Genomic DNA, 23,191 nt, shown 5'->3' with positions numbered 1-23,191 from the left:
CTTTTTTCTTTCTTTTCCGATGTTCCCCTTTCTTTCCCTTCCCCACGCTCTCCCACTCACTTACCCTCAGCCATTGTGGGAACATGAAAATGTCCAGCTTTCTTAACGTCAATAAAACGTTTTTTAAAGGTTAGCATAACATTGAGCAATTGTGAGAACTTCCTGAAAAATTAATTTGTACTAATAACGTCATAAGGATGTTCCATGAACGTTATTTATTTATTTGTATTTTTTTATCCCCTTTTCTCCCAATTTGGAATGCCCAATTCCCACTACTTAGTAGGTCCTCGTGGTGGCGCGGTTATTCACCTCAATCCAGGTAGCAGAGGACAAGTCTCAGTTGCCTCCGCTTCTAAGACCATCAATCTGCGCATCTTGTCACGTGGCTCGTTGTGCATGACACCGCGGAGACTCACAGCACATAGAGGTTGATGCTACTCTCCGCGATCCACGCACACCTTATCACGTGCCACACTGAGAGCGAGAACCACTAAACATGACCACAAGGAGGTTACCCCATGCGACTCTACCCTCCAAGGCAACCGGGCCAATTTGGTTGCTTAGGAGACCTGGCTGGAGTCACTCAGCACACCCTGGATTCGAACTCGCTACTCCAGGGGTGGTACTAACCCCTCGCTGAGCTACTCAGGCCCCCACATGAACCTTATTTTAACAACATTTGTTCCTAATCTTAAAAGCTGAAGTATGTAATTTCTGCGACACTAGCGGCACCGAATGGAATTGCAAAAATAAACAATGTTATCAGCTTTCCGAATATGCCCCTTATCTACTGTTGTTCTAACAGTCATATAGTCCCACCACCAACTCATGCCATTGGTTGAGTAAAGTTGTTGGGTGGGGTCTAAGTGGGTCACTCAAAACAGACAAAGGAATTTTTATGATGCCACCCACAGAGATGTTAAAGGGTTTTCGTTAGCCGGTAAAATGTCCTAATGTCCGATAAGTTCAAACATTGTCAGACACAATGTCCAGTGAAAATATTAACACTATGTGTCAGAAACCCCTTTAGTTGATGCCACAAGTGCACAGCATGACGCCATGCCAATGATAACAGCTTCAATGACACAGAAGTTTAAACTTTCCCGAAGCTTGCGGAGTCCTAATACGGCGCGTTGTATCCCGCACATTGGCAAAGCCTGTGTTATTCCCGTCTCACTTCAGAATCACATTAAACAACCTTGTGTTGCCGTTTTCTGGAGAGAAGGACACCAGGCTTATGTGCATCTCAATGTGTAGTGAAACGCTGCACACATTTGACTTCACGTCGGCAGCAAAACACTTTTGTGCTATGAAAAATCTGAGGAAAATAGTCATAAAAATAAAGAGACAAGGAACTTAGCCAAGGCGAGAAATGATATGACATAACCTAATGATTTTTTATTCTAATATTTATAATTTATAATAAACTGCAGTTTAGTTGTTTTGCCCCCATTGTTGATTTGTTTTTTTATTGGACGCTAATTCCATGACGGCCATTTTAAAAAACATTTTTTTAATGAAAAAGCAGCTATAATGAATAAACGCTTATCGTTTATTTGACTTGATTGTGCCATTATTATATTGCATATTATGCACTGTCCATCGTGAGATGACCAGATTATTTCCAATTTGTCAGGCAAACTTTATCATTCCCAGACACATTGGACGGCACCAAAATTTCTTTGCGGAAACTGACAGTGTTTACAGTTTTTGAGAAAATTAATCTATGAATGGCTTACTTATAGTTGTCTCTGCATATTAAGCTGTGATAGAATAAATTATATTAACACTAAAAGTTATATACTTCAGCTTTAAATAATGTTAGCCAAAGTTGTTGGAACATTTCCTGTTCGCGTAAAACTTGATTGTAAATCAAAGCTTGGCTGACCGACTAACTATATAAAAGCGTATTATCTACTCCCAACAAAATAGTTTAATTTTGATTGTGGTAATTATATATCATCATTTGTCATTTTAAAGCACTTTGCGTCAAAACCTTTTGCATTTAAACTAGCGTTGTTGTTTTGATTTACTATTCGATACAGTATACCCCATTCACATATTGAAAATTAACCATAATAAATAACCTGTTAAATTTACACAATGTAATTAAACATAAATTGAAAGTTATTTTCTCCATCCAATATGGGTTGTTCCTTTCCTGTATAACCAGGGTTTCAGTCAGGGGTCTGTGAAGGCCCTGCAGGGGTTCCGTAGACAGTTATATTTAACATGGGATTTTCTTTAATATATAAAAAGGGTCATTATCAATATATGGTGACAAACATGTCCCTTAACTCTTCAGTCATTAAGGAACCCCATCTAAGTCATCATTCTATAACCTAAGCTTTAAGTAAATAATATGAAATGGTTTGACTAAATTATATATATATATATTTTTTAGAAAATAGTTATTTATGAGTTCATTTTTTACTAATTTTGTTTTCTCAAGCATTAGAGCAAGGCCTAAAAAGTGCGCAAAAAAGCAAAACAGAATGAGCAATTAATTTAATAAGAAAGTTTGTCCCTTGAATTCATGTTTGGTATTCTCAATGTTAAAGACTTTGTGGAAAAAAACGTACAAGGTCAAAGTTCAGAGGAAGAAGCCGCTGCTCAGATGTGCATGTAATGATAGTTGAAAAGTTATTAATTTACATTTTAACTGTAATTTTTTTCCCACGCATTTCATGTAAACAGGTCATTGGTGTTAAATTGTTTAATGTTCTTGTGAAATTATTGTAATTTTTTAATTTATTGATTTTAGTCTGATCAGTGGTGTACGTTTTGTGATGCAACTGACACCATCTTAGAAAACTCATCTTTTAAGAGAATTTGTCACTGGTGTTGTAATCCTTGCTTAATTTGTGAAAATGTTTTAATAAAAATAACAGTTGTCCTTTATGTATTATATATTATTAAAAATGATGTCAAGATGTTAAACGTTTACCCACAGCTTTTATGGATGAAAACTGAACTGAAAGTTTTAATATTTTTTATGTCAGAAAGTCAACATTTTGAATAAGATCCCCCAAAAAATCCTAAATACATACACACACACACACACAACTCTGGAAAAAAAATTAAGACCACTGCAAAATGATCAGTTTATGTGTACATTTGAGTAAAATGAACATTTTTTTTTTTTTAATTCTATAAAGTACGGACAACACATTTACCAAATTCCAAATAAAAATATTGTCATTTAGAGCATTTATTTGCAGAAAATGACTACTCAAAATAACAGAAAAAAAAAAAAAGATTACGCTTTCAGATCCCAAATAATGCAAAGAAAACAAGTTTATAATCATTTTTAAAGACAAAACTAATGTTTTAACTTAGGAAGAGTTCAGAAATCAATATTTGCTGGAATAACCCTGATGTTCAACCACAGCACTCATGCATCTTAACATACTCTCTACCAGTCTTTCACATTGCTGTTGGGTTAATTTATGCCACTCCTGGTGCAAAAATTCAAACAGTTAGGCTTTGTTTGATGACTTGTGGGAATCCATCTTCCTCTTGATCACATTCCAGAGGTTTTCAATGGAGTTCAGGTCTGGAGATTGAGCGGACCACAATAGGGTCTTGATCCGGTGGTCCTCCATCAACAGCATCTTTTTAAAATTTTGACCAGTTGTCATTTTCTGCAAATAAATGCTCTAAATGACAATATATTTATTTGTAATTTGGGAGAAATGTTGTCAATACTTTATAAAATAAAAACCTTCATTTTACTCAAACACATACCTACAAATAGTAAAACAAGAGAAACTGATTATTTTGCAGTGGTCTCTCAATTTTTTTTAAATTAAGTTTTTAAATGTGGTACATTTATGACCTGTTTGGCATTACAGAAGGTAATTATGCTTGTTATTGTTATTAATGAAGTCACTATTTAGTGTTACTGAGAAAATATTTATAAAAGGTTGAAAACCCAAGCTTTATAACAGCACCATATAATTATACACCATTAACTAGGGAATAAAATGTTTATTGCATATACTTGACAATTTCACCAAAGTTATTAAATGAATCACAACAAAGAACCCAATTGAAAGCTTTATTTTATTTTAATTGGCTTCTCTATACACCTCAGGCAGAAAACAAGCACTTTTTCCTTTTAGTACTCTTCACCCTCCTCTTCTTCCTCAAATGAATCAATTGCCACTTCTTCATAGTCCTTCTCCAGAGCTGCCATGTCTTCTCTGGCCTCAGAGAACTCACCCTCTTCCATGCCCTCACCAACATACCAGTGCACAAAGGCTCTCTTGGCATACATCAGATCAAATTTGTGGTCCAGACGAGCCCAGGCCTCAGCAATGGCCGTGGTGTTGCTCAGCATACACACTGCTCTCTGCACTTTGGCCAGGTCACCTCCAGGAACCACAGTAGGGGGCTGGTAGTTGATGCCCACCTTGAAGCCAGTAGGACACCAGTCCACAAACTGGATGCTTCTTTTGGTCTTGATGGCGGCGATGGCCACGTTGACATCTTTTGGTACCACATCTCCTCTGTAGAGCAAACAGCAGGCCATGTATTTTCCATGACGAGGGTCGCACTTTACCATCTGGTTGCAGGGCTCAAAGCACGAGTTGGTAATCTCGGCCACGGAGAGTAGCTCATGGTAGGCTTTCTCAGCAGAGATGACCGGGGCGTATGTGACCAGGGGAAAGTGTATACGAGGATAGGGCACCAGGTTGGTCTGGAACTCAGTCAGGTCGACGTTCAAGGCGCCGTCAAACCTCAGAGAGGCCGTGATAGAGGAGACAATCTGGCTGATGAGCCGGTTGAGGTTGGTGTAGGATGGGCGCTCAATATCCAGGTTCCTTCTGCAGATATCATAGATGGCTTCGTTGTCCACCATGAAGGCACAGTCGGAATGCTCCAGGGTAGTATGGGTGGTCAGTATGGAGTTGTACGGCTCCACCACAGCTGTTGACACCTGGGGAGCTGGGTAAATGGCGAACTCTAGTTTGGACTTCTTTCCGAAGTCAACAGAGAGACGCTCCATCAGAAGAGAAGTGAAGCCAGAGCCCGTGCCTCCACCGAAACTGTGGAAGACCAGGAAACCCTGCAGCCCTGTGCATTGGTCAGCCTATATAGAAGGAACAAAACTGTTAAATCACTTTTTTTTCCTTAATACATTTTGCTATTAAGTCCAGTACCTTCAAGTTTTTTTAATAAGCAGGCCCTTTTGAAATCTGCATTCTTCACAGATCATTCACAAAAGTTCTAATCTTTGTTCATTTATGTTTTTATCTATCAAAAGAACAGCCTGGTCTTACAGAATCAAGTCATTTTTGTACAATTATTTTATGTGGTTTGTTGTACGTATCATTGCAGTTCCCTGGTGAAATAAACACCAGAGTTAGGTGTAAGACATGAAGGTCAGTTTTGTTGATTTCAACTCTGAGCATTAAATCTCTTTGGGAGAACGTTTAACTCTCTTTTGCGTGATAATACATCTATGCCTGATAATAAGTTGATGTCAATAAGTACGTGAATAGTAAATCTAACAAACTGTTACGTTACCAATTTGCGTATGCGGTCCAGGACAGAATCAATGATCTCCTTGCCAATAGTGTAGTGCCCACGGGCATAGTTATTTGCAGCATCCTCTTTGCCTGAAATGAGCTGCTCAGGATGGAACAGTTGGCGATAGGTACCTGTGCGTACTTCATCTGAAAGCATAACGCAACACCACATGGTTATGGTACAACACAATCACAGGTGTCTCATGTAAAATTACCAAACTTCTTGCCCTGTAAAGCGCTCAAAGAATGAAATGACTTTTTATTTTATTTTTAATCACGTTATTCTCAGCAAGTCATATCTGATTTAGTTATGGTTATGACATGACTACATTTTAAATTAAAAAGTTCTGACTCTGAAATATGATTGGAGGAGCCACATTCGAAGCTGGGTGTAATCTAACTTACATTAATGGAATCCAAAAAAATGTTACATTTCAATTTCTTGTAATCAGATTACAAATACTGATTCTTTCTTTACTTGGGTTACACATTCTAAAATACTATACATTTAGAATAGATTTAGAACAAATTACGTTAAAATGTTCATCTGTTTGTGTTTTGTGACAGCTAAAAGGTCGTGAGCTTTATAGACATGGAAATACACATTTTGAATTCGTTGAGTTTCTGTGAAAAGTGTTTTAGAGAGTAACTAAAATCAGATAGTAATCAGATTACTTAATATAATCAGTAAAGTCAGTAATCTGATTACAAGAAAATGAATTAGTCATTTGTAGTGAATTACTTCTTTTGAGTAACTTACCCAACACTGGTTGTAAAATAGCCGATGTGCGTACACCTGGGACTGCACAGGAATTGAACTCTACATGCGCCACATCTATATATCTACAAAATCACCCATAGTTATGTTACTAATCTAAATTAATTGTTAGAAGAATTGTTTGTTAATAAATGTATTCATTTTTGGACATTGAGGTCTTTTATTATTTTTGTTAGTGATTGTACTCCATCTCACATTGTGGCCAAAACACCCCTTATGACCTGTAGTAAAATATACAGTAATGCACAACCTATCATGGCTTTGTGCTTTATTAAATGAAACACCATGATATTTACCAATGACTGTAGGCTCAAGGTCTACAAAGATGGCACGAGGCACATATTTGCCAGCTCCGGTATCACTGAAGAAGGTGGTGAATGAGTCATCATGGCCTCCCACTGGTTTGTTGCTGGGCATCTGTCCATCAGGCTGGATACCATGCTCCAGACAGTACAGCTCCCAACATGTGTTACCCATCTGGACACCAGCTTGGCCAACGTGGACAGAGATACACTCACGCTGTGGAGACAGTGCAAGGAAACTGATGATCAAATACCCCAATAATGTTTCTCTGGATTTACTATTTATAGGAGTAACTTTTCCTTCTTTTCTATGATCCATCTAAATGTGCACAAATGTACTCTTAAAACAGTCTTATCTGTCATGTCATTTTACCTCACAAAAAAATTAAATAAAATTTAGGATATGGCATTTAGGTTGATTGTGATCATAGTAGTAGCCCATGTATATTTTGAGTCATTTAAGCAAAGAAATATTACATTAGCCATGATTTGAACAGAATACTAGCATACTGCTTACTGCGCAGTGTACAATGAATACTGCTTAACTATTCTACTAAGTCTTGTTATGAAATTGTTATCTGCAATGATACAGAAGTATGCTATATTGTTGCCACATGACCTCATAACATACTGCATAAGCATTAGGTACATACATACAACTATATTTAATGAAAAACACTGCCGCCGCCGGTTTTATGAAACTTGAGTCAGTGTTAGTATTACGGCACCGGTATAGGCTACTGCGCAACACTAAGTTAACATGGTACTGTCTATTGAAGAGTTTTCCTTTTTTACTTAATACTTGAGAAAATGAACTGGCAAAATATTGTCTTTATTATACATAACAGCCAGATATGTTCTTTGGAATAAACGATCGCTATAAACAGTGTTTTATTGGTTTATATTTATTTGTTGTGCCTTCTTGTGGACGTAGGAGACAACATCGATTTAAAAACCAGATGTCCTGTAAATTATTCCCCCATCTGAAATTTTTTTGTTGAAAATTTGAACAAAATTCAAATTTTGGTAATATTTCAGGGAATAATCTTAATTGAGTTTTTCAGCCCTGTTGACAGCTTTACGAGTTACTGAACTGGGGGATAAAATGTGTTAGAATGCTTATAAAACTTTCAGACACCAGGAGGCAGATAAAAACAAAACTGGATCTAAGAGGGAGATTGTTGGCTACAGGATGTCAATCACAGATGACCGACATCTGCAGCTGACAGGTTAGGTTAATAAAAGGGGGTTGGCTGGAGGAAGCAAAGCCTCTTAACACGTTTGTCTTCAGTCATGGGTTTGTGCTTATCTACATAATCCTGAAACAACAAAGTCCCTACATGCGGCATGGAGCCTTGAAATGGCATGTTAAACAGCTCTTTGTTTTGTTTGGAAAGGGCGGTTCCCGAAAGGCTCAACCTGGGAACCGTTTACGATGCAACAGTTGCCACATATGGCAAACAGAACCTACCTACCAACCCTCATAGCCATCATGTATTTACACATTCAATCCTTTCACAGTTTTTTTTACTGTTCACTGAACACTCCCTTGCTGACAAGTCTGTAGAAGCATGAAAAGGCTTGAGGTGTTGATAACAGCCTCGACAGGTTAACGTCGATAAACCGTGCAAGCTACACCCTAACGTGGAATTTCTAGCATGTCTTCTAAAGAGGGAGTGTTAGAGAGAAAAAACAAAAACAAGTACCTTTGAATGACACGAGGTGGCAACATGGAAAGTGTGTGTAATGAGCTTAGTAACAAGAATAAAAAAATTTCTAATTAGTAAAAATAAAAGGTCTGTACTAGGGATGCTCTGATCAGGATTTGTACAGCTGGTACAGATCACCAATAGGTGCAATTAAACTTAATGTGACATTTTTGGTTAATGATTCAATGTCATTGATTCATGTAATTATTATTCCTTATTTTATTTTTGCATCATATTTAATACATTATATTATGGTATTGTAATATTGTATAAAGAATTATTATATTTATAAATTCCTTCCCCGTCTTTTCATTTAGTTGGATGATTGTATTAAGTTCATTTTTCACTTGTTGCTACTTGAACTTTAATGAAGGGAACATACGCTCTCTCATGAGGGCAAGAGATGAAAGGAAAGTGGAGAAAGAGTGCATGTTTCTGTACTCCTCGTGTGGTACTATTGTTAATGCCATTTAATCGGGAGATATTTAATAAAGATGTCTGAATTACACCACATCTTGTAACTCACGTTATTACGGAGATTCCTATGTCCGGAGGAGACCGAGAAGCTGCCGCCATGAACGATAAGGACTGTTTCACAGCTGTTTTCCCTTTGCCTTGTGAAACGTCACTTTAAAAGTTCAGATCACAAACTTTTCATATTGGCCATACCTCTCGCACTGCATCGTTCTTAACTGATGAATCAAGTTTGTAGTATTCCCCACACTCCGTGATGTCATGACAATCCTGCTGAAGTCTTAAAGGAGCTGCGCTTTTGAAACGGTGTGCATTTTAACGTTTATGGACAGGCCCCTTTCACTTCTAATGCAAGTGCCTTACTATAACCAAGATTTTTACTTTTTTTTTTTTTTTAAATATAAAGAAAAAGGGACAAGTTGACATTATTTATTGTGTTAATGAACATTATGCCACAAATGATGTCATTTAAGCTTAACTTTAATCCAGAACATACCTTTAAGGACATCTTTCTTGAAACTTTGTTTTTATTTTGTACCTCGCATTATTCTCTATGGTGATTCTCATAATAGTCATTTTTACTGCATTACAGGAAAAAAATACTAATGATTTTGAACATTTAAATAATTACAGTAATTACATTTTGTCCCGACAACATCACAATGCAAAAAATCTTAATGGTCCTAAAAATAATTTTTTTAAAAAAAAGCATGATTTTAAGCTAAAATATAATTTCTTATTTTTATCTTTTGATTTTGGTGCAAAATATGACCCAGACATAATCTTGTCAGGTTTCATGAGATTCCTCCCCCAACACATCTATGACACGGATGCAAAAATCAAATGCTTTCAGTTGGTGTAGCAAAAGTGCGCAGTAATGATTTGGGCCTGAATTTGAATCTGTGCCTATGCTCCAGAGAGATGGCCTACTTCAACATTAGCACACTTTCACCAAGAAATATCCAGACTCTGGTGCTCCTCTGTGAGCATGACTCTTCTTCTGAATTTTCTTCTCCTAGGAATGGCACTATTTTTACGCCTCGCTCCCTTTCTGTCAATTGGTGACGTCAGAGATGAGGGGGATTGTATATTACACAGGCACATAGGACTGCCTAGTTTGGACATGGCAGCCAGGATAGAAGTTATTTATGTGTTAAGTAGTGGTCAACTGATGTGTTATTTAATGGCCGATTCCGATATCCAGAGAGCAGGGTGGCCGATAGACCGATACAATACCGATATATCATAATTTAATATAGTAAAACAAAATTGCTAAAAAAAAATAAATAAAAATTAGAAACTCTTTAGCACTATATTTACTCAATTTCACACCTGTTCACATGTGAAGCATCGGAGAAGTGTAAATGCCCAGTCACAGTTTGTTTTGTTGTTACGTGCCATTGTGTTACTACAATAGACGTTTTCTCCCGTTGAGCGCTCATCTAATATTGTCCTCTGAAGCGCATTTTCTATCAGCCAGAATCAAAAACCTCAGGATCAAAATCAAAAGTTCCTCTCAATCACAAATCATGATGGTCCATCTGTAACAATGCAAGTAGGCGATCCAGGCCGTTTAAACTGCCAGAAGACTGAGGCTCGTGGTGGATCCACACTAGAGCATAAGTGCAACTTCAAGGCTGCATCTGAAAACTATAAAATGCTGCCTCCGGAGGCTGTATACGGAGGTAGGATGAAAATGCGTTTTTCCAAACTGTTTGGTGATCAGTTTCACCCTCTTTTCTCCCCAATTAGGAATGCCCAATACGCTCTAGGTCCTCATGGTGGCGTAGTGACTCGCCTCAATCCAGGTGGGGGAGCACATCTTATCACGTGGCTTGTTGAGAGCGTTACCGCGGAGACGTAGCATGTGGAGGCTCACGCTACTCTCCATGGCATCCAAGCATAACTCACCACGTTGCCTACCGAGAGTGAGAACCACATTATAGAGACCACGAGATGGTTAACCCAACAAGACTCTACCCACCCTAGCAACTAGGCCAATTGGTTGCTTAGGAACCCTGACTGGAGTCACTCAGCACGCCCTGTATTCGAACTTGTGACTCCAGGTGTGATAGTCAGCGTCTTTACTTGCTGAGCTACCCAGGCCACCCTTAAAAAAATATTTCTAAAGGTAGCAAGCATATTTGGCGAGGAGACCTTGTAACCAAGTGTAAAAATTGGCACTTCAAACACCGTGATGGTGGACACCTGTAAAGCAAAATGGATGCTCCGCTGTGCAGCACTGTATTTGACAAAAATAATAATAATAAAAATAAATCCAATGTTGTGTTTTGGATTGATGTGAGGGTCTGTATAGAAGAACTTCATTTGATTAAAAATAATGTAATGGTAGGGTTGGGCAATATGACGATATAGATCGTGGTGACAATATAAAGCGTCAACCGATAGGGATTTTGCTATATCGTGTATATCGCAATACGTAAATAACCACATGCGCAGCATGGCTTATCTATCAGTTGGCAGGGCTTCATGCGAGACTGAGAAGAAACAACGGCATTGAACATTTTTCTGCGGCAGCCCAAACAAACTGAATGACCTTCATCGCGCGTTTGCCGCTTTAAAAGCGTGAAATATTATTTTCATCCGACACGCGAATGTTTCACGTGACTGTGGCATGCGCAGTCTCTGGAGCGCCGACGCGCGTGAGAATCCAGCAGACTTTCCAATATTTGTGCTCCAGGGACAGGAGACCTCCGAGCAGGATCACTTGCGCAACTCAATCATTTTTGACCCAGGAAAACCCCAAATGGAGAACGAAATCTCCACAGAACGGGAAGACTCCCAAACAGGTCAAGAAAAGGAAGTTATTAAAACTGGTGTGACATCTGTGGTTTGCACGACGATAACCACTCGTAATACAAGCAATCGGTTTCATAACTCAAAATGAAGCATACAAAAGAATATTATGAAAGCCAAAAGAAACTGCATTAATTCGGTCATTTATTTATTTTGAAAGAAGTGATTTGTTTGATATTTACTTGTTTATTTTCGTTGGATTTTTCTTTTTCTTGTGTTTTATTTTCTTTGTTCCATTGCTTTAAGAAGATCTTAAGTTTCTTGAGCAAAGTTTATAATAATAATAATATTGGTCAACAACATTTTAAACCAAAATGTGGCATACTGTTATATTTATCATTTTGGTAAGGTTAATTTTTAATTTACTTTGACATTGTCTTGTTCCAAAAAAAAAAAGAAAAAAAAGGGGAAGTAGTTTTTATTTATAAAGTATTTAATTTACTGACAGGAGATCCAAAGAGAGGCATTAAAATATGGTTATTGAATATATAAACCAATTTATTGATTTTCCAGAAAACTCTTACCATTTTATTTATATATATATATATATATATATATATATATATATATATATATATATATATATATATATATATATGAGTTACTGTGATATAAAATTGTGAAATAAGATTTTGGTCATATTGCCCACCACCCATGTAATGGTATGTTGAAAAGTAATTGTTTTGTTTTTCATTTGATTAAAATTCTATAAAAATGTATTTCACTGAACAGTTTATGATAAAACTTTATCAAACTTTAACACATGGAATTTGGGAAAAACAAAATGGACTTAAAAAAACAAAATAAATCTGATTTCATAGGGCCCTACAAATGTTGACCTCTATTTGTGCAGTTTTGAAATATTACATGTTTTTTACTCAAGGTGTTCATGTGATGAGTCATAAGGTGATGTCATTGGTTTAACACTGCAAGCACATTGCCCGCCTTGACAGTTTTATTTTTTATAGAAATGTACATGAGATGGTCATAATCTTGAAGTTTTAAACCATGTATATAAAGCAAATATGCGCTACTTTTTACATTACTAATAAATAAATAGGTTTAAAAACAATAGTGTTTAAAATGCCACCTACAGAAATTGGCATTACATTTATTAGGTTTTCATTTTATGGGCCTTGGCAGAAGAACATTTTATTTCCTGAAATGATCTAATTTACTCAATATATTACACCAATAGATTAAAAAAAATAAAAATTTAAAATAAATGAATCCCTTTATTTTTTAGTTATTTGAAAACAAAGTGGAAGAGAACTTCTGATGCTATATGGCCAATTTAAACTGTCTTCGTTAGCTTCCAAAAAAATTGTGTAATACGTAAAAATTAATTCTATCTATCAGGGAATAAATGGACATAATTACTGAAAAATAAATCACATAAATATGCCTTGCGTTTGACTAATAAAATTGTGTTGAGGTTTTTGAATGGTCTTTTCAGTAAATTCCACTTCCTATTATTCAAACTCGAGTTTCCTGTGGGGCGTTGTCAATTCAATTCAAATTCCAACGCATGAACTGAAAGGGGGCCATTTCTGAAATTCTGAATTTGCACAACCCTAAAACACACCAATAACTACACTTATTAAAAGCAAAAAGTCCTCAGAAGCTTCCATACTACTGTGTGTTAATTTCTATAAATATGAAGTAGTGGTGAAGGTGAAAACAAACTATAAATATAATATGACCCATGAAATAGTCAAATAATAACAATAACGATTTTTAAATAGATACAGGTTATACGCAGTACATTTTTATATTTAATTTTATTTGACTTAACAGCGCCACCGTTGACAGCTAAATGGTGCCAGACGAGGTTAATGTGAAATATAGGCGCTTAAAAAACCGCTGCGTCACATTGAAAATTACCGCGTGACAACTGCATTGCGCTTCTGTGTAACTGGAACATTCACAAATGCGTCGCCTAAATACACAAGTATCAATGTGCATAGTTATAATAAAGCTTTTACCACAGTTATTAAAAAAGATCAGTGCAGCATAGTCTTTATTTTACCGCCATGTTTAGCCGATAAAATAAGTGCGCACCTTCTGTAGCTTACCCAATTGTAGCCATGATTCCTCAATCTGTTCACTTACAAGCAAAGTAACTTTCATAGTAGGTTTAATTACAGTGTATGTTCAAAATTAATGTTGTACTCACCATTTTGCTTTAGTATTTCGTTCTTTGTGGGTAAAATTCTTCAAAGAATACTTGCTCGCTTTCTCTCTCACCGTGAACCTGCTATGAGGTATGAATGAGACAGTCTTGTGCGCGGGCGACAGCAGTTTGCTTTTATACCGAAGCTAACAGAGAGGCGGGGCTACTGACACTCCTTTTCAAACTTCCGGGGTATGAAACGCGGAAGTAACTTATTTCAGGGTAAACTTCTATAGCGGCGTATGGGAGTCCACATCAAATATTATTTTTGCCTACCCTTTTGCTCCAACATCAAAACAAAAAAATCAACCGTTACGTTTTTACGACTTTCAAAAAGAGGGTTAGAATAGAGAGGGGTGAATCACGACAGTCAGAGGAGAAAAGATGGCAAATTTACTGTCACTCCCTCGGCAGCTGTATTAGAAACCCCTTAGCAGCTGTGGTAACGTTTTTTAAACGAATTCCATGGTATTATGACACAAAGCATAAAATAAATTTACACTAAATAATTTGAACATTGAAAACATACAAAGATTTACGCCGCTAAATAAGGCGGAAATGCATCATCACTTTTACCGCAAAAAAAAGTAAAAGCCTTATGCAAAAACAATAACAATAATTCTCAACAAATTTGTACTCCTTGCAAGATTGTATTGAGGTACAGAGAGTAGTTCTATGGTACTTTGATAAATTATCATATTAATCTATCATGATATTTACATGAGACTTAAAAGAACAAGGCATTCCAATGAATACCATGATATTACCATTGCATATGTGAAAGAAAGAAAGAAAAAAAAAAGAAAATCATAGTACCATGGTGCCATGTCCAAAAAACATGGCAAAACAATAGTACTTTCTTTCTTGTTGTTGTTGTTGTCAATAAATTTCCATTGAATTGAATTCCATTGGGGAAGGGGGGAGTTTATAGTCAAAAGAGGCATTGTTCTTTTATTAGACTGCTAAATCTGGCATCACGACGACAAATAGTCATGTTTATGGCCCCAGATTAAAAATTAAACCTGTTGATCTAGTTGTGTATGGAACACACACACACACACACACACACACACACACAGGTTGGTGTGGCTATCATTTTTGAAGACTCTCCATAGACATAATGATTTTTATACTGTACGAACTATAGATTCTATCCCCTAACCCTAACCCTACCCCTTAACCTAACCCTCACAAAAAACTTTCTGCATTTTTACTTACAAAAAACAAAAAAAAACATAATTTACTATGTTTTTTTTAAGTGTTTTGGGGAGTTTTTTTGTCCTCATAAACCACATTTATAGCATAATACCCTTGTAATTACCAGTTTGTAACCTAAAAAAATGTCCTCGTAAACCATCCAAACCCGCCCACACACACACACACACACACACACACTTGCACACAGAGGTACAGTGCAGGACATAATATAAGAGGTACAAAACAGAATTGTCTTAATTGGCAACCCATGGACCAGTTGCATCAGATTTCCAGACTACACATCACAGCATATCAATTCATCAGGAATACAAAAAAAACAACGTCTCTGTCAAAACTGCCAATGATAGTGGAGACGTCACAGTATTTGGCAAGCTCCTTAGCTCCTTTTTTGACATTCCTAGAAGTTGGAGCCCTCTTATGACCAACCTATGTGTATGTCCTAAGCCGCCAAATATGAATACAAAAGTCTGCACCTATTACCCAGTTCTGAAATGATGCCCAGGAGCAGTTGATAATGACTTTAGTCATAAAAGCTTCCTCTAAGCTAGGGTCAAAGGTGCAGCAGACCTCTAAAAGAAACATGAAACATGCCAGAAAGATGAGCTGTCAATATAGAAAGTAACAAAGATATTTTGTAAAGACTAAACATGGAAGAATGAACTCGAGAGTGCTTGAACATTCTTACTGTGTGGAAAATATTTTGTTATGTCTTTTACTATAAGGTCAAATATCCTGTCATGATGTGATATGTACAGTCCTTTGTAAACATTACAGCCATTCAAGATATGTGACAATGATTCAATAACCTGTTCTTCAGTGTGATGCAAACAATAAAGAACATGAATAGTGGGAAACCAGATAGAAAGATTTAGTCCAGTAGGGAGGACCTGTAGTCTGGCTTTAACTGTGAATATGACAATGGCATCATTGAGCCAATGCTCTTAAGAAATGAATGAGAAACAGAATGGTCTGCCGAGGGAAGACATGCAAGTTTTCTCTGAAGTTTTTATTTTTTTTTTTATTTTTTTTATTAACATTTTTTATTGATTCAAAAATACACAACAGAGAAAAACACAACACATACACAACTAATTAACATTTAAACCCCACAACTATCCCTCCCCAATCACCAACCCCACCCTTACCCCCAGTGAACACCCCTGTGGTCACATATAATAATACACACACACACACACACACACACACACACAAAAAAAAAAAAAAAAAAAAAAAAAAATATATATATATATATATATATATATATATATATATATATATATATAATAAACATACATAATTAAACTAGACTTCTCTCTCCCCATCCCCTCCCCAAGAGTCCCCCCAAAACGCTAAGTAATTACCCCATTTCCTGACAAACACATCCCCAAACCCCAGCCTTCTACTTGCTACCTCCTCGAAAGCTGCCTCTCCCCATCTCCGCACACCACCCCGGAAATGATAGCGCTCCTTCTGACTTCCAACCCCTTAAAATAATATGTCTGCCAATCATGATACTGGTCTGAACCTAATTTTTTATATGTTTATCCCATAAATTTATGACCGCCCCATCGCCCAAAATACAAAGTCTGGGGCAAAGTAAAATTTGAGTGCCCAAAGTGTCACATAAACAACTCTGAACCTTCAACCAAAATTCTTGGATCTTAACACACCCCTAAGAGACATGAGTTGTGTCTCCAACTTCTGATTAGCATCACCAGCAGGTGGGTGTGTCTTTAGGACCAAGCATATACAATCTAGAGGGGGTTCAATAGAATCTATGTAAAATCTTGAATTGCATAAGGTGAACCCTTGCATCTCTAGATGCAGACTTGACGTTTTTTAGAATCCTAGCCCACACTCCCTCCTCCAATACCAAGTTTAAATCTTTCTCCCATAATCTCTTGATAGAAGTTGAAGCTCCGTCCCCCAGACTCTGAATTAGCAGGGAGTAATACACTGATGCCTCATGACCTTTTCCAAAAGCAGTAATCACCACTCCCAGAGTATCTGCCGCTTTAGGGGGGTGTGTGTTACTCCCAAAAATAGTACAGAACAGGTGGCGCAGCTGCAAATACCTACAGAACTGAGATCTGGGAATCCCAAAATGTTGAACCAAATTCTCAAAAGATCTCAACACTCCACTCTCTTACAGGTCACCGAGTGTAGTAACCCCTCTCACAATCCACTCTGTCCAGCAGAAAGGGGACTTATTAAAACATAATTTAGGGTTCAGCCATATGCTTGAGGCAACATTTCAATAAATGTCTGAATTAAACACTCTGGACATTTTAGTCCATACCGAGTGCAAATGCTAGATAACAGGGTGTAACTTAACTTCTCAGATTAGTTTAATAGAAAGGCATTACAATGGCAAAATAGGGGCAAGAACTTCCTGTTCAATACAAAACCAGGGAGGGGCTCTTTCAGGTGGAAGCAACCAATGAGCCAAATGTCTGATACTGAATGCATAATAATAAAACAAAATCTTGGGTAGGCCTAGCCCACCTTTTTCAATCGGCCTATGTAACTTATTAAAATGCAATCTAGTACGCTTACCATTCCAAATGGGGGACTTTGCTATGCTATCATATTGCTTAAAATAAGAGAGGGGGACATTTATAGGGAGAGATTGTAGCAGGTAGTTGAATTTTGGAATACAATTAATTTTAATAACATTAACCTTCCCAGTCATAGATGAATGTAATGAAGCCCGCCTGTCCACATCGCTCGAAAACCTTTATATTAAAGGGTCAAAATTAGTAAATCAGACAAATTTGTGGGAATATAATGCTCAGATACTTAATGTCCTGTTTGGGCCACTGGAAGGCGCCTGGCTGGAAAGCCGTTACTGGGCAGTACGCTGTCAGAGCCAAAGCTTCGGATTTAGACCAATTGACTCTGTATCCCGAGAACTTAGAAAAGGAATTAATCATTCTATGGAGGCAAGGCATAGGTCTAATGGGGTCAGAGACTAATAATAAAATATCATCTGCGTAAAGCAAAAGTTTATGCGCCATATCTCCCGCCACCACCCCTGGAAAATCACCTTTCCTTCTTATTGCGGCTGCTAATGGTTCCAGGGCAAGGCAGAACAATAATGGGGAAAGAGGGCAACCCTACAAATCTGAAATTAATCCATTTGTTTGTACTGCTGCTACCGGGTGTCTATAAAATAATTTATTCCATCCAATAAAAGTATTCCCGAACCCATATATTTCCAAACTCTTAAAAAGATAATCCCATTCTACCATATGAAATGCCTTTTCGGCATCAAGTGAGATGGCCGCGACTGTAGTCTGATCATTCGCATCTGACAGGGTTGGGGAGTAACGGAATACATGTAACGGGATTACGTATTTAAAATACAAATATAAGTAACTGTATTCCACTACAGTTACAATTTAAATCATTGGTAATTAGAATACAGTTATGTTCAAAAAGTATTTTGATTACTGAAGAGATTTCTTTGCATTTTATTGTCATTTGTTTAATTTAATATTTAGTCCTTTCAGATGGAAAACATTTATACATATAAATGATGTGATCCAAAGTGCATTTGAACAGCAGTGAAACACTTTCTTATGATGTGTTACGTTCATACGAGCAGACAGAGAAGTAAGTTTGATGTAAGTTTGGAGCAGAAGAAATAGAAATAAACCTTGTATAACTTGTCAGCTTTATGCTAAGCTAAAATGCTATTTCTAGCCATTTTACATCAAATCAAATCAAAATCAAATCACTTTTATTGTCACACAACCATATGCAAGTGAAATAGTGTGTGAAATTCTTGGGTGCAGTTCCGAGCAACATAGCAGTCATGACAGTGATGAGACATATACCAATTTACAATAAACATCAGATTTACACAACACAATAATAATATACAATGTACAGTATACAGTATACAATACACTCAATATAGAATACACATAATATAGAATACACATACAATAAAAATAGTATATAAAGTATATATAATATATACCGTAGGTTGTATCGTTGTGTCGGAGCTCGTAACGCAGCAGCCATACTCTGCGCCAATCGAGTCCAACTGCACATGCTACCAGGCACGATCATATTTTTTTATCAAGAAAATTCACGTTGGATCATAATTTCTTTTTTTCTATTAAAACCTTTGATATCAGGGCAAAAATCGTTTTCTTGATAATAATGTTTGCATTGTTTTCCTGTAAAAATATCTAAAAATCCTTAAAACAAGATAAATTTGATTTATCTTGTTTTAGAAACAACACTGCATAAGATATTTAGGTTTTTCAGAGAATGCATTTTTAACATGTGTATTTTGTCTTACTGTACTGGCAGAGTTTTTATAGTCTAAACAAGTGAAAATATCTACCAGTGCTGAAGAAGTAATCCAAAGTATTTAGAATATGTTACTGACCTTGAGTAATCTAACGGAATACATTACAAATTACATTTTACAGCATGTATTCTGTAATCTGTACTGACCACATAATATGATATTATTGATGAAACGCCTAATGTTACCAGAAGAGCTGTGGCCCCGAATAAACCCCACCTGATCTATATGTATAAGAGATGTCATAACTTTACTTAATCGGTTAGCCAGAATTTTTGACAATATTTTTACATCTAGCTGGATCAGGGAAACTGGACGGTAACTCTTACACTCGCTTGGATCTTTGTCCTTTTTAAGAATCAGACTGATCGGGGCTTTTGTCATGGTTGGCGGAAGCATTCCATTCATTAAAGATTCCGTATAAACTTCTAATAAAAGTAGAGGCAGTTCTGTAGCATAGGATCTAAAAAATTCAGCTGCAAAACCATCTGGCCCCAGAGCCTTGCCTGTAGGCAAGGCCTTAATTACCTCGAAAAGCTCTTCCAAGATTATCTCAGAATCAAGATAATTTGTATGCTTATTCGTCAATTTAGGGAGATCTAATGGTTCCACAAAATTTCTAATGTCTTCAACAGTAGACGAAGACATGGAACTATAGAAATCAAGATAGAATTCTTTAAAAGCATTATTAATATCAATGGCTGAGGTAAATATTTCACCACCTGACATGACTGTCTTGCCCTGAATAGCCAACTATATGATTTCTTTTTCTCCATATGTGGCAATACCCTAAACTCACCAGGGCGTGATCTGAGACTGAAATATTTCCAATTGAGCAATCAACAACAAATGAAATGAGGGACTTAGGTATAAAAAAAAATCTATTCTAGAATAAATCTTATGGACTGATGAAAAAAATGTATAGTCTCTACCAGATGGGTTCAAAAGTCTCCAAATATCTGTAAGACCAAGATTTTTACACATCCTGTGAAGCGTCAGTGTTGCTCTAGGGGGCCTACACACCTTTGCTTCACTATGATCAAGGACTGAGTCCATCAATAAATTAAAGTCTCCTCCCAATATTATATCATGAGGGGTGCCAGCGGCTTGCAACATCCCTTCAAGATCTATAAAAAAGCCCTGATCATCAGCGTTAGGTGCGTAAATATTAGCCAAAATCAACCTTTGCCCCTGAATTTCTGCTAAAACAATAATGACTCTTCCTAATTTATCTTTAATCTGTTTGACACATTTGAATTGTAGATGTATACTTATCAGTGTAATGACTCCCCTGCTCTTACTTGAGCCTGCACTAAAGAAAACATGTCCACCCCATATCTTCCCCAAATTTTCAGCTTCCTGCGGGGAAAGATGTGTTTCTTGAAGAAACACTATATCATATTTCTTATGTTTAAAAAGGAAATAACCTTCCTTCTTTTTATGGGGTGCCCCAGCCCATTCACATTCCACGTGGAGAGAGACAATCCACTCCTATTAACATTTGACATTTTGTCCAAAAATTTTATTATAAAGACCACATTCCAACAATAGTGCAGCAAACAACCCCTGAACTTTCCCCAGAAAAAAAAAAAAAAAAAAAAACAGAAAAAAGAAAAACTTGCGCATTAACCCCACGTATGACTGCGCCAACCGCTGTCCATCCATCTAAACTCAAACAGTCCATGTTCACCTACGAGAGCCCCCGCAGCAACTTTGCCATGAGATTGCTAAAAGATCAGTGTTTCTATAGAATTTTTTTAAAAACAGAATTACACAACAGAAGATAATCTATAAAACAACTCCAGCCAATAAGTGGAATAAACACACACACACACACACACACACAAAAAAACGTTCCGCTAGCGGAACCAGCACAAAAAAAAAAAAAAAAAAAAACGGGCCATTCAGTTCTTTGGGAAGTCAAACTCACTCCAATGTCCTGCAAGAAATATTCCACAAAACCAACTCCAGCCAACAGGAGGCATAAACACCCAAAACGAGCAGATTCATCCACAAGCTGTCCCAAAGAAATGATACTACACAAAACAAACTTCAGCCGCAAGGTGGAACCAGCACAAAACGGAACGAAAAAGACGCCCTGTTTCCTCGGACAGTCAAGAGAATGTTCAGTGAGTCAGGTCCACTACGCAGCAACATGAAAATCACCAAATGGCTTACTCATTCCATTGTCTTTATGTAGGACAATGCTTGCTGTGGGTATGTAAATTCTCTACAGCCATCCTTAGTATCTATTCTCAGTTTGGCCGGAAACATCAGAGCAAATGCAAACTTCCGTTGATGTAAGAGTTTCTTGCATTCCCTGAATCGTTCACGTTTCTCTCTTGTCTAATTCGCAGTCTGGGAACAAGAAAATGCTTGTTCTTCCAAGAAAGCTTTCCTTTACTCCTCGCCTCGCGTGACACAAGAAATTTATCGGATGCTCTCAGAAATTTGGCCAGAATTGATCGGGGCCTGTCCCTCTCCGCGGATCTCCGGGACCCTGTGAGCTCGCTCGATTCTCAGCTTATGACCTGTTATGTCAAGCAGACTCAGGAAGAGCCCATCTAGGAATTTTATCATATCTCGGCCTTCCTCATGCTCAGGAATTCCAACAATTCGGACGTTGTTTCGTTGATTGCGATTCTCCAAATCCTCCAGTTTTTCCCAGATGCGTTCCAAATCTCCCTTGGTCACTAGCGGGTTAACAGCTAATTTCCTCTCCGATGACTCCAGATAATCAATCCTTTTCTCAACATCCGACATTCTTGTAACCAACTCAGAGAAGTTCGTCTCCATGGAAGTGATCAATTGACGTATCACAGCAAGATCCTCCAAGTCTGCCATGACCTTCGTCAGCATTGCCGACACATTCATCAGTTCATGCCGGATTTCTTTCAGTTCACCGTCCAAATTGAGTCTGGGGCTTTCTGCCTGCCACTGAGGGGAATCAGCTTGAGCACGTAAGTGTCTTTTAATATCTCCAGAGCCCAAGGATTTTGAATTCTTTGACATATTGTCTTCCTAGAACAGTTAAGAATCAGGGTGTATCGAATCTCACCGGTTTATGACACAAATAGTATTAAAACTAGCAAAGTGCGCAGAGCTCTCCATTCACACGTCTGCTCCTCGCATGACATCACGAGACTCCTTTTTCCCTTAAGATTTAGTCCAGTACAGTGTTGCTGTTGATGGTGTTGGTGAAAATCCATGAGAGTCGTCCTAGCACCCTTGGGGGTCAGCAGGTGACTATGTCCATCATAGGCAACTGTTGCCCTCACAAAAATGTGTGGGTTAGTTATAATATCCTATGAGACTCTCACAGTCATGAAGTCAGACCATGTCCACTCCAGAGACACACCAGCTCACACACAAAGATCATTCAGATCAGGCCAATCTGACCATATCCCAAAGCCAGTTTACCACTGGGTTTCCTTCTGAATCCCAGGAAGTGTGGCTCTGACTCCCTGGCCAATGGGACGTTCTGTTTCTTTAAGTCCAGGAGCATGGATGCTTGAGCCAGCACCCTTACATCTTTATAATCAGTGTTGAGCATATTAAGTTAATGGGAAATTTGCATGCTAGCGTAGATCCATGTAACATTTGGCACTCCTAGCCCTCCTTCCCACTGACAGTTACACGCAGTTACACGCGTGTAACTGCACATAACTGTAGCAAATCCCAACTATAATAGACTTGATTTATTGTTTATTATGGATGGCAGTACCACTCTACAGTGATGGCATCAGACGGTAATACAATGGTATTTTGATATATACCATGGTACTGAATTATTAGCTTATTGATGTCCTAATGGTATTTACAAAGAATAAGATGCCCATGGTAATACAAGTTTATCCTACTGCTT

The 23,191-nt window shown here is 37.4% G+C and overlaps 1 protein-coding gene across 1 annotated transcript; it reads right to left on the bottom strand.

Annotated features, from left to right (window-relative positions):
* Window positions 1-4,047: 4,047 nt before the first annotated feature.
* On the bottom strand, window positions 4,048-13,947 carry tuba8l2 (tubulin, alpha 8 like 2). The gene is made up of 4 exons (XM_051702190.1): window positions 13,791-13,947; window positions 6,609-6,831; window positions 5,533-5,681; window positions 4,048-5,095 (listed from the first exon to the last, which is right to left on the bottom strand). Exons 1-4 carry the CDS (start codon window positions 13,791-13,793, stop codon window positions 4,121-4,123), a joined length of 1,350 nt encoding a protein of 449 aa, XP_051558150.1. The 5' UTR covers window positions 13,794-13,947; the 3' UTR covers window positions 4,048-4,120.
* Window positions 13,948-23,191: the final 9,244 nt, after the last annotated feature.

Source organism: Myxocyprinus asiaticus, chromosome 7, assembly GCF_019703515.2.
Source record: "Myxocyprinus asiaticus isolate MX2 ecotype Aquarium Trade chromosome 7, UBuf_Myxa_2, whole genome shotgun sequence".
In the NCBI taxonomy this organism is placed as follows: domain Eukaryota; kingdom Metazoa; phylum Chordata; class Actinopteri; order Cypriniformes; family Catostomidae; genus Myxocyprinus; species Myxocyprinus asiaticus.
This window is presented reverse-complemented; position numbering and strand designations above follow the sequence as displayed.

Bases quoted from the DNA above. Each gene is read 5' to 3' on its own strand.
- tuba8l2 (XM_051702190.1), bottom strand. The intron at 5,682-6,608 runs GTAAATATCATG...TTATGCTTTCAG, and splicing joins CCTTGAGCCTACAGTCATTG to ATGAAGTACGCACAGGTACC. The intron at 5,096-5,532 runs GTAACGTAACAG...CCTTCTATATAG, and splicing joins TGGACCGCATACGCAAATTG to GCTGACCAATGCACAGGGCT.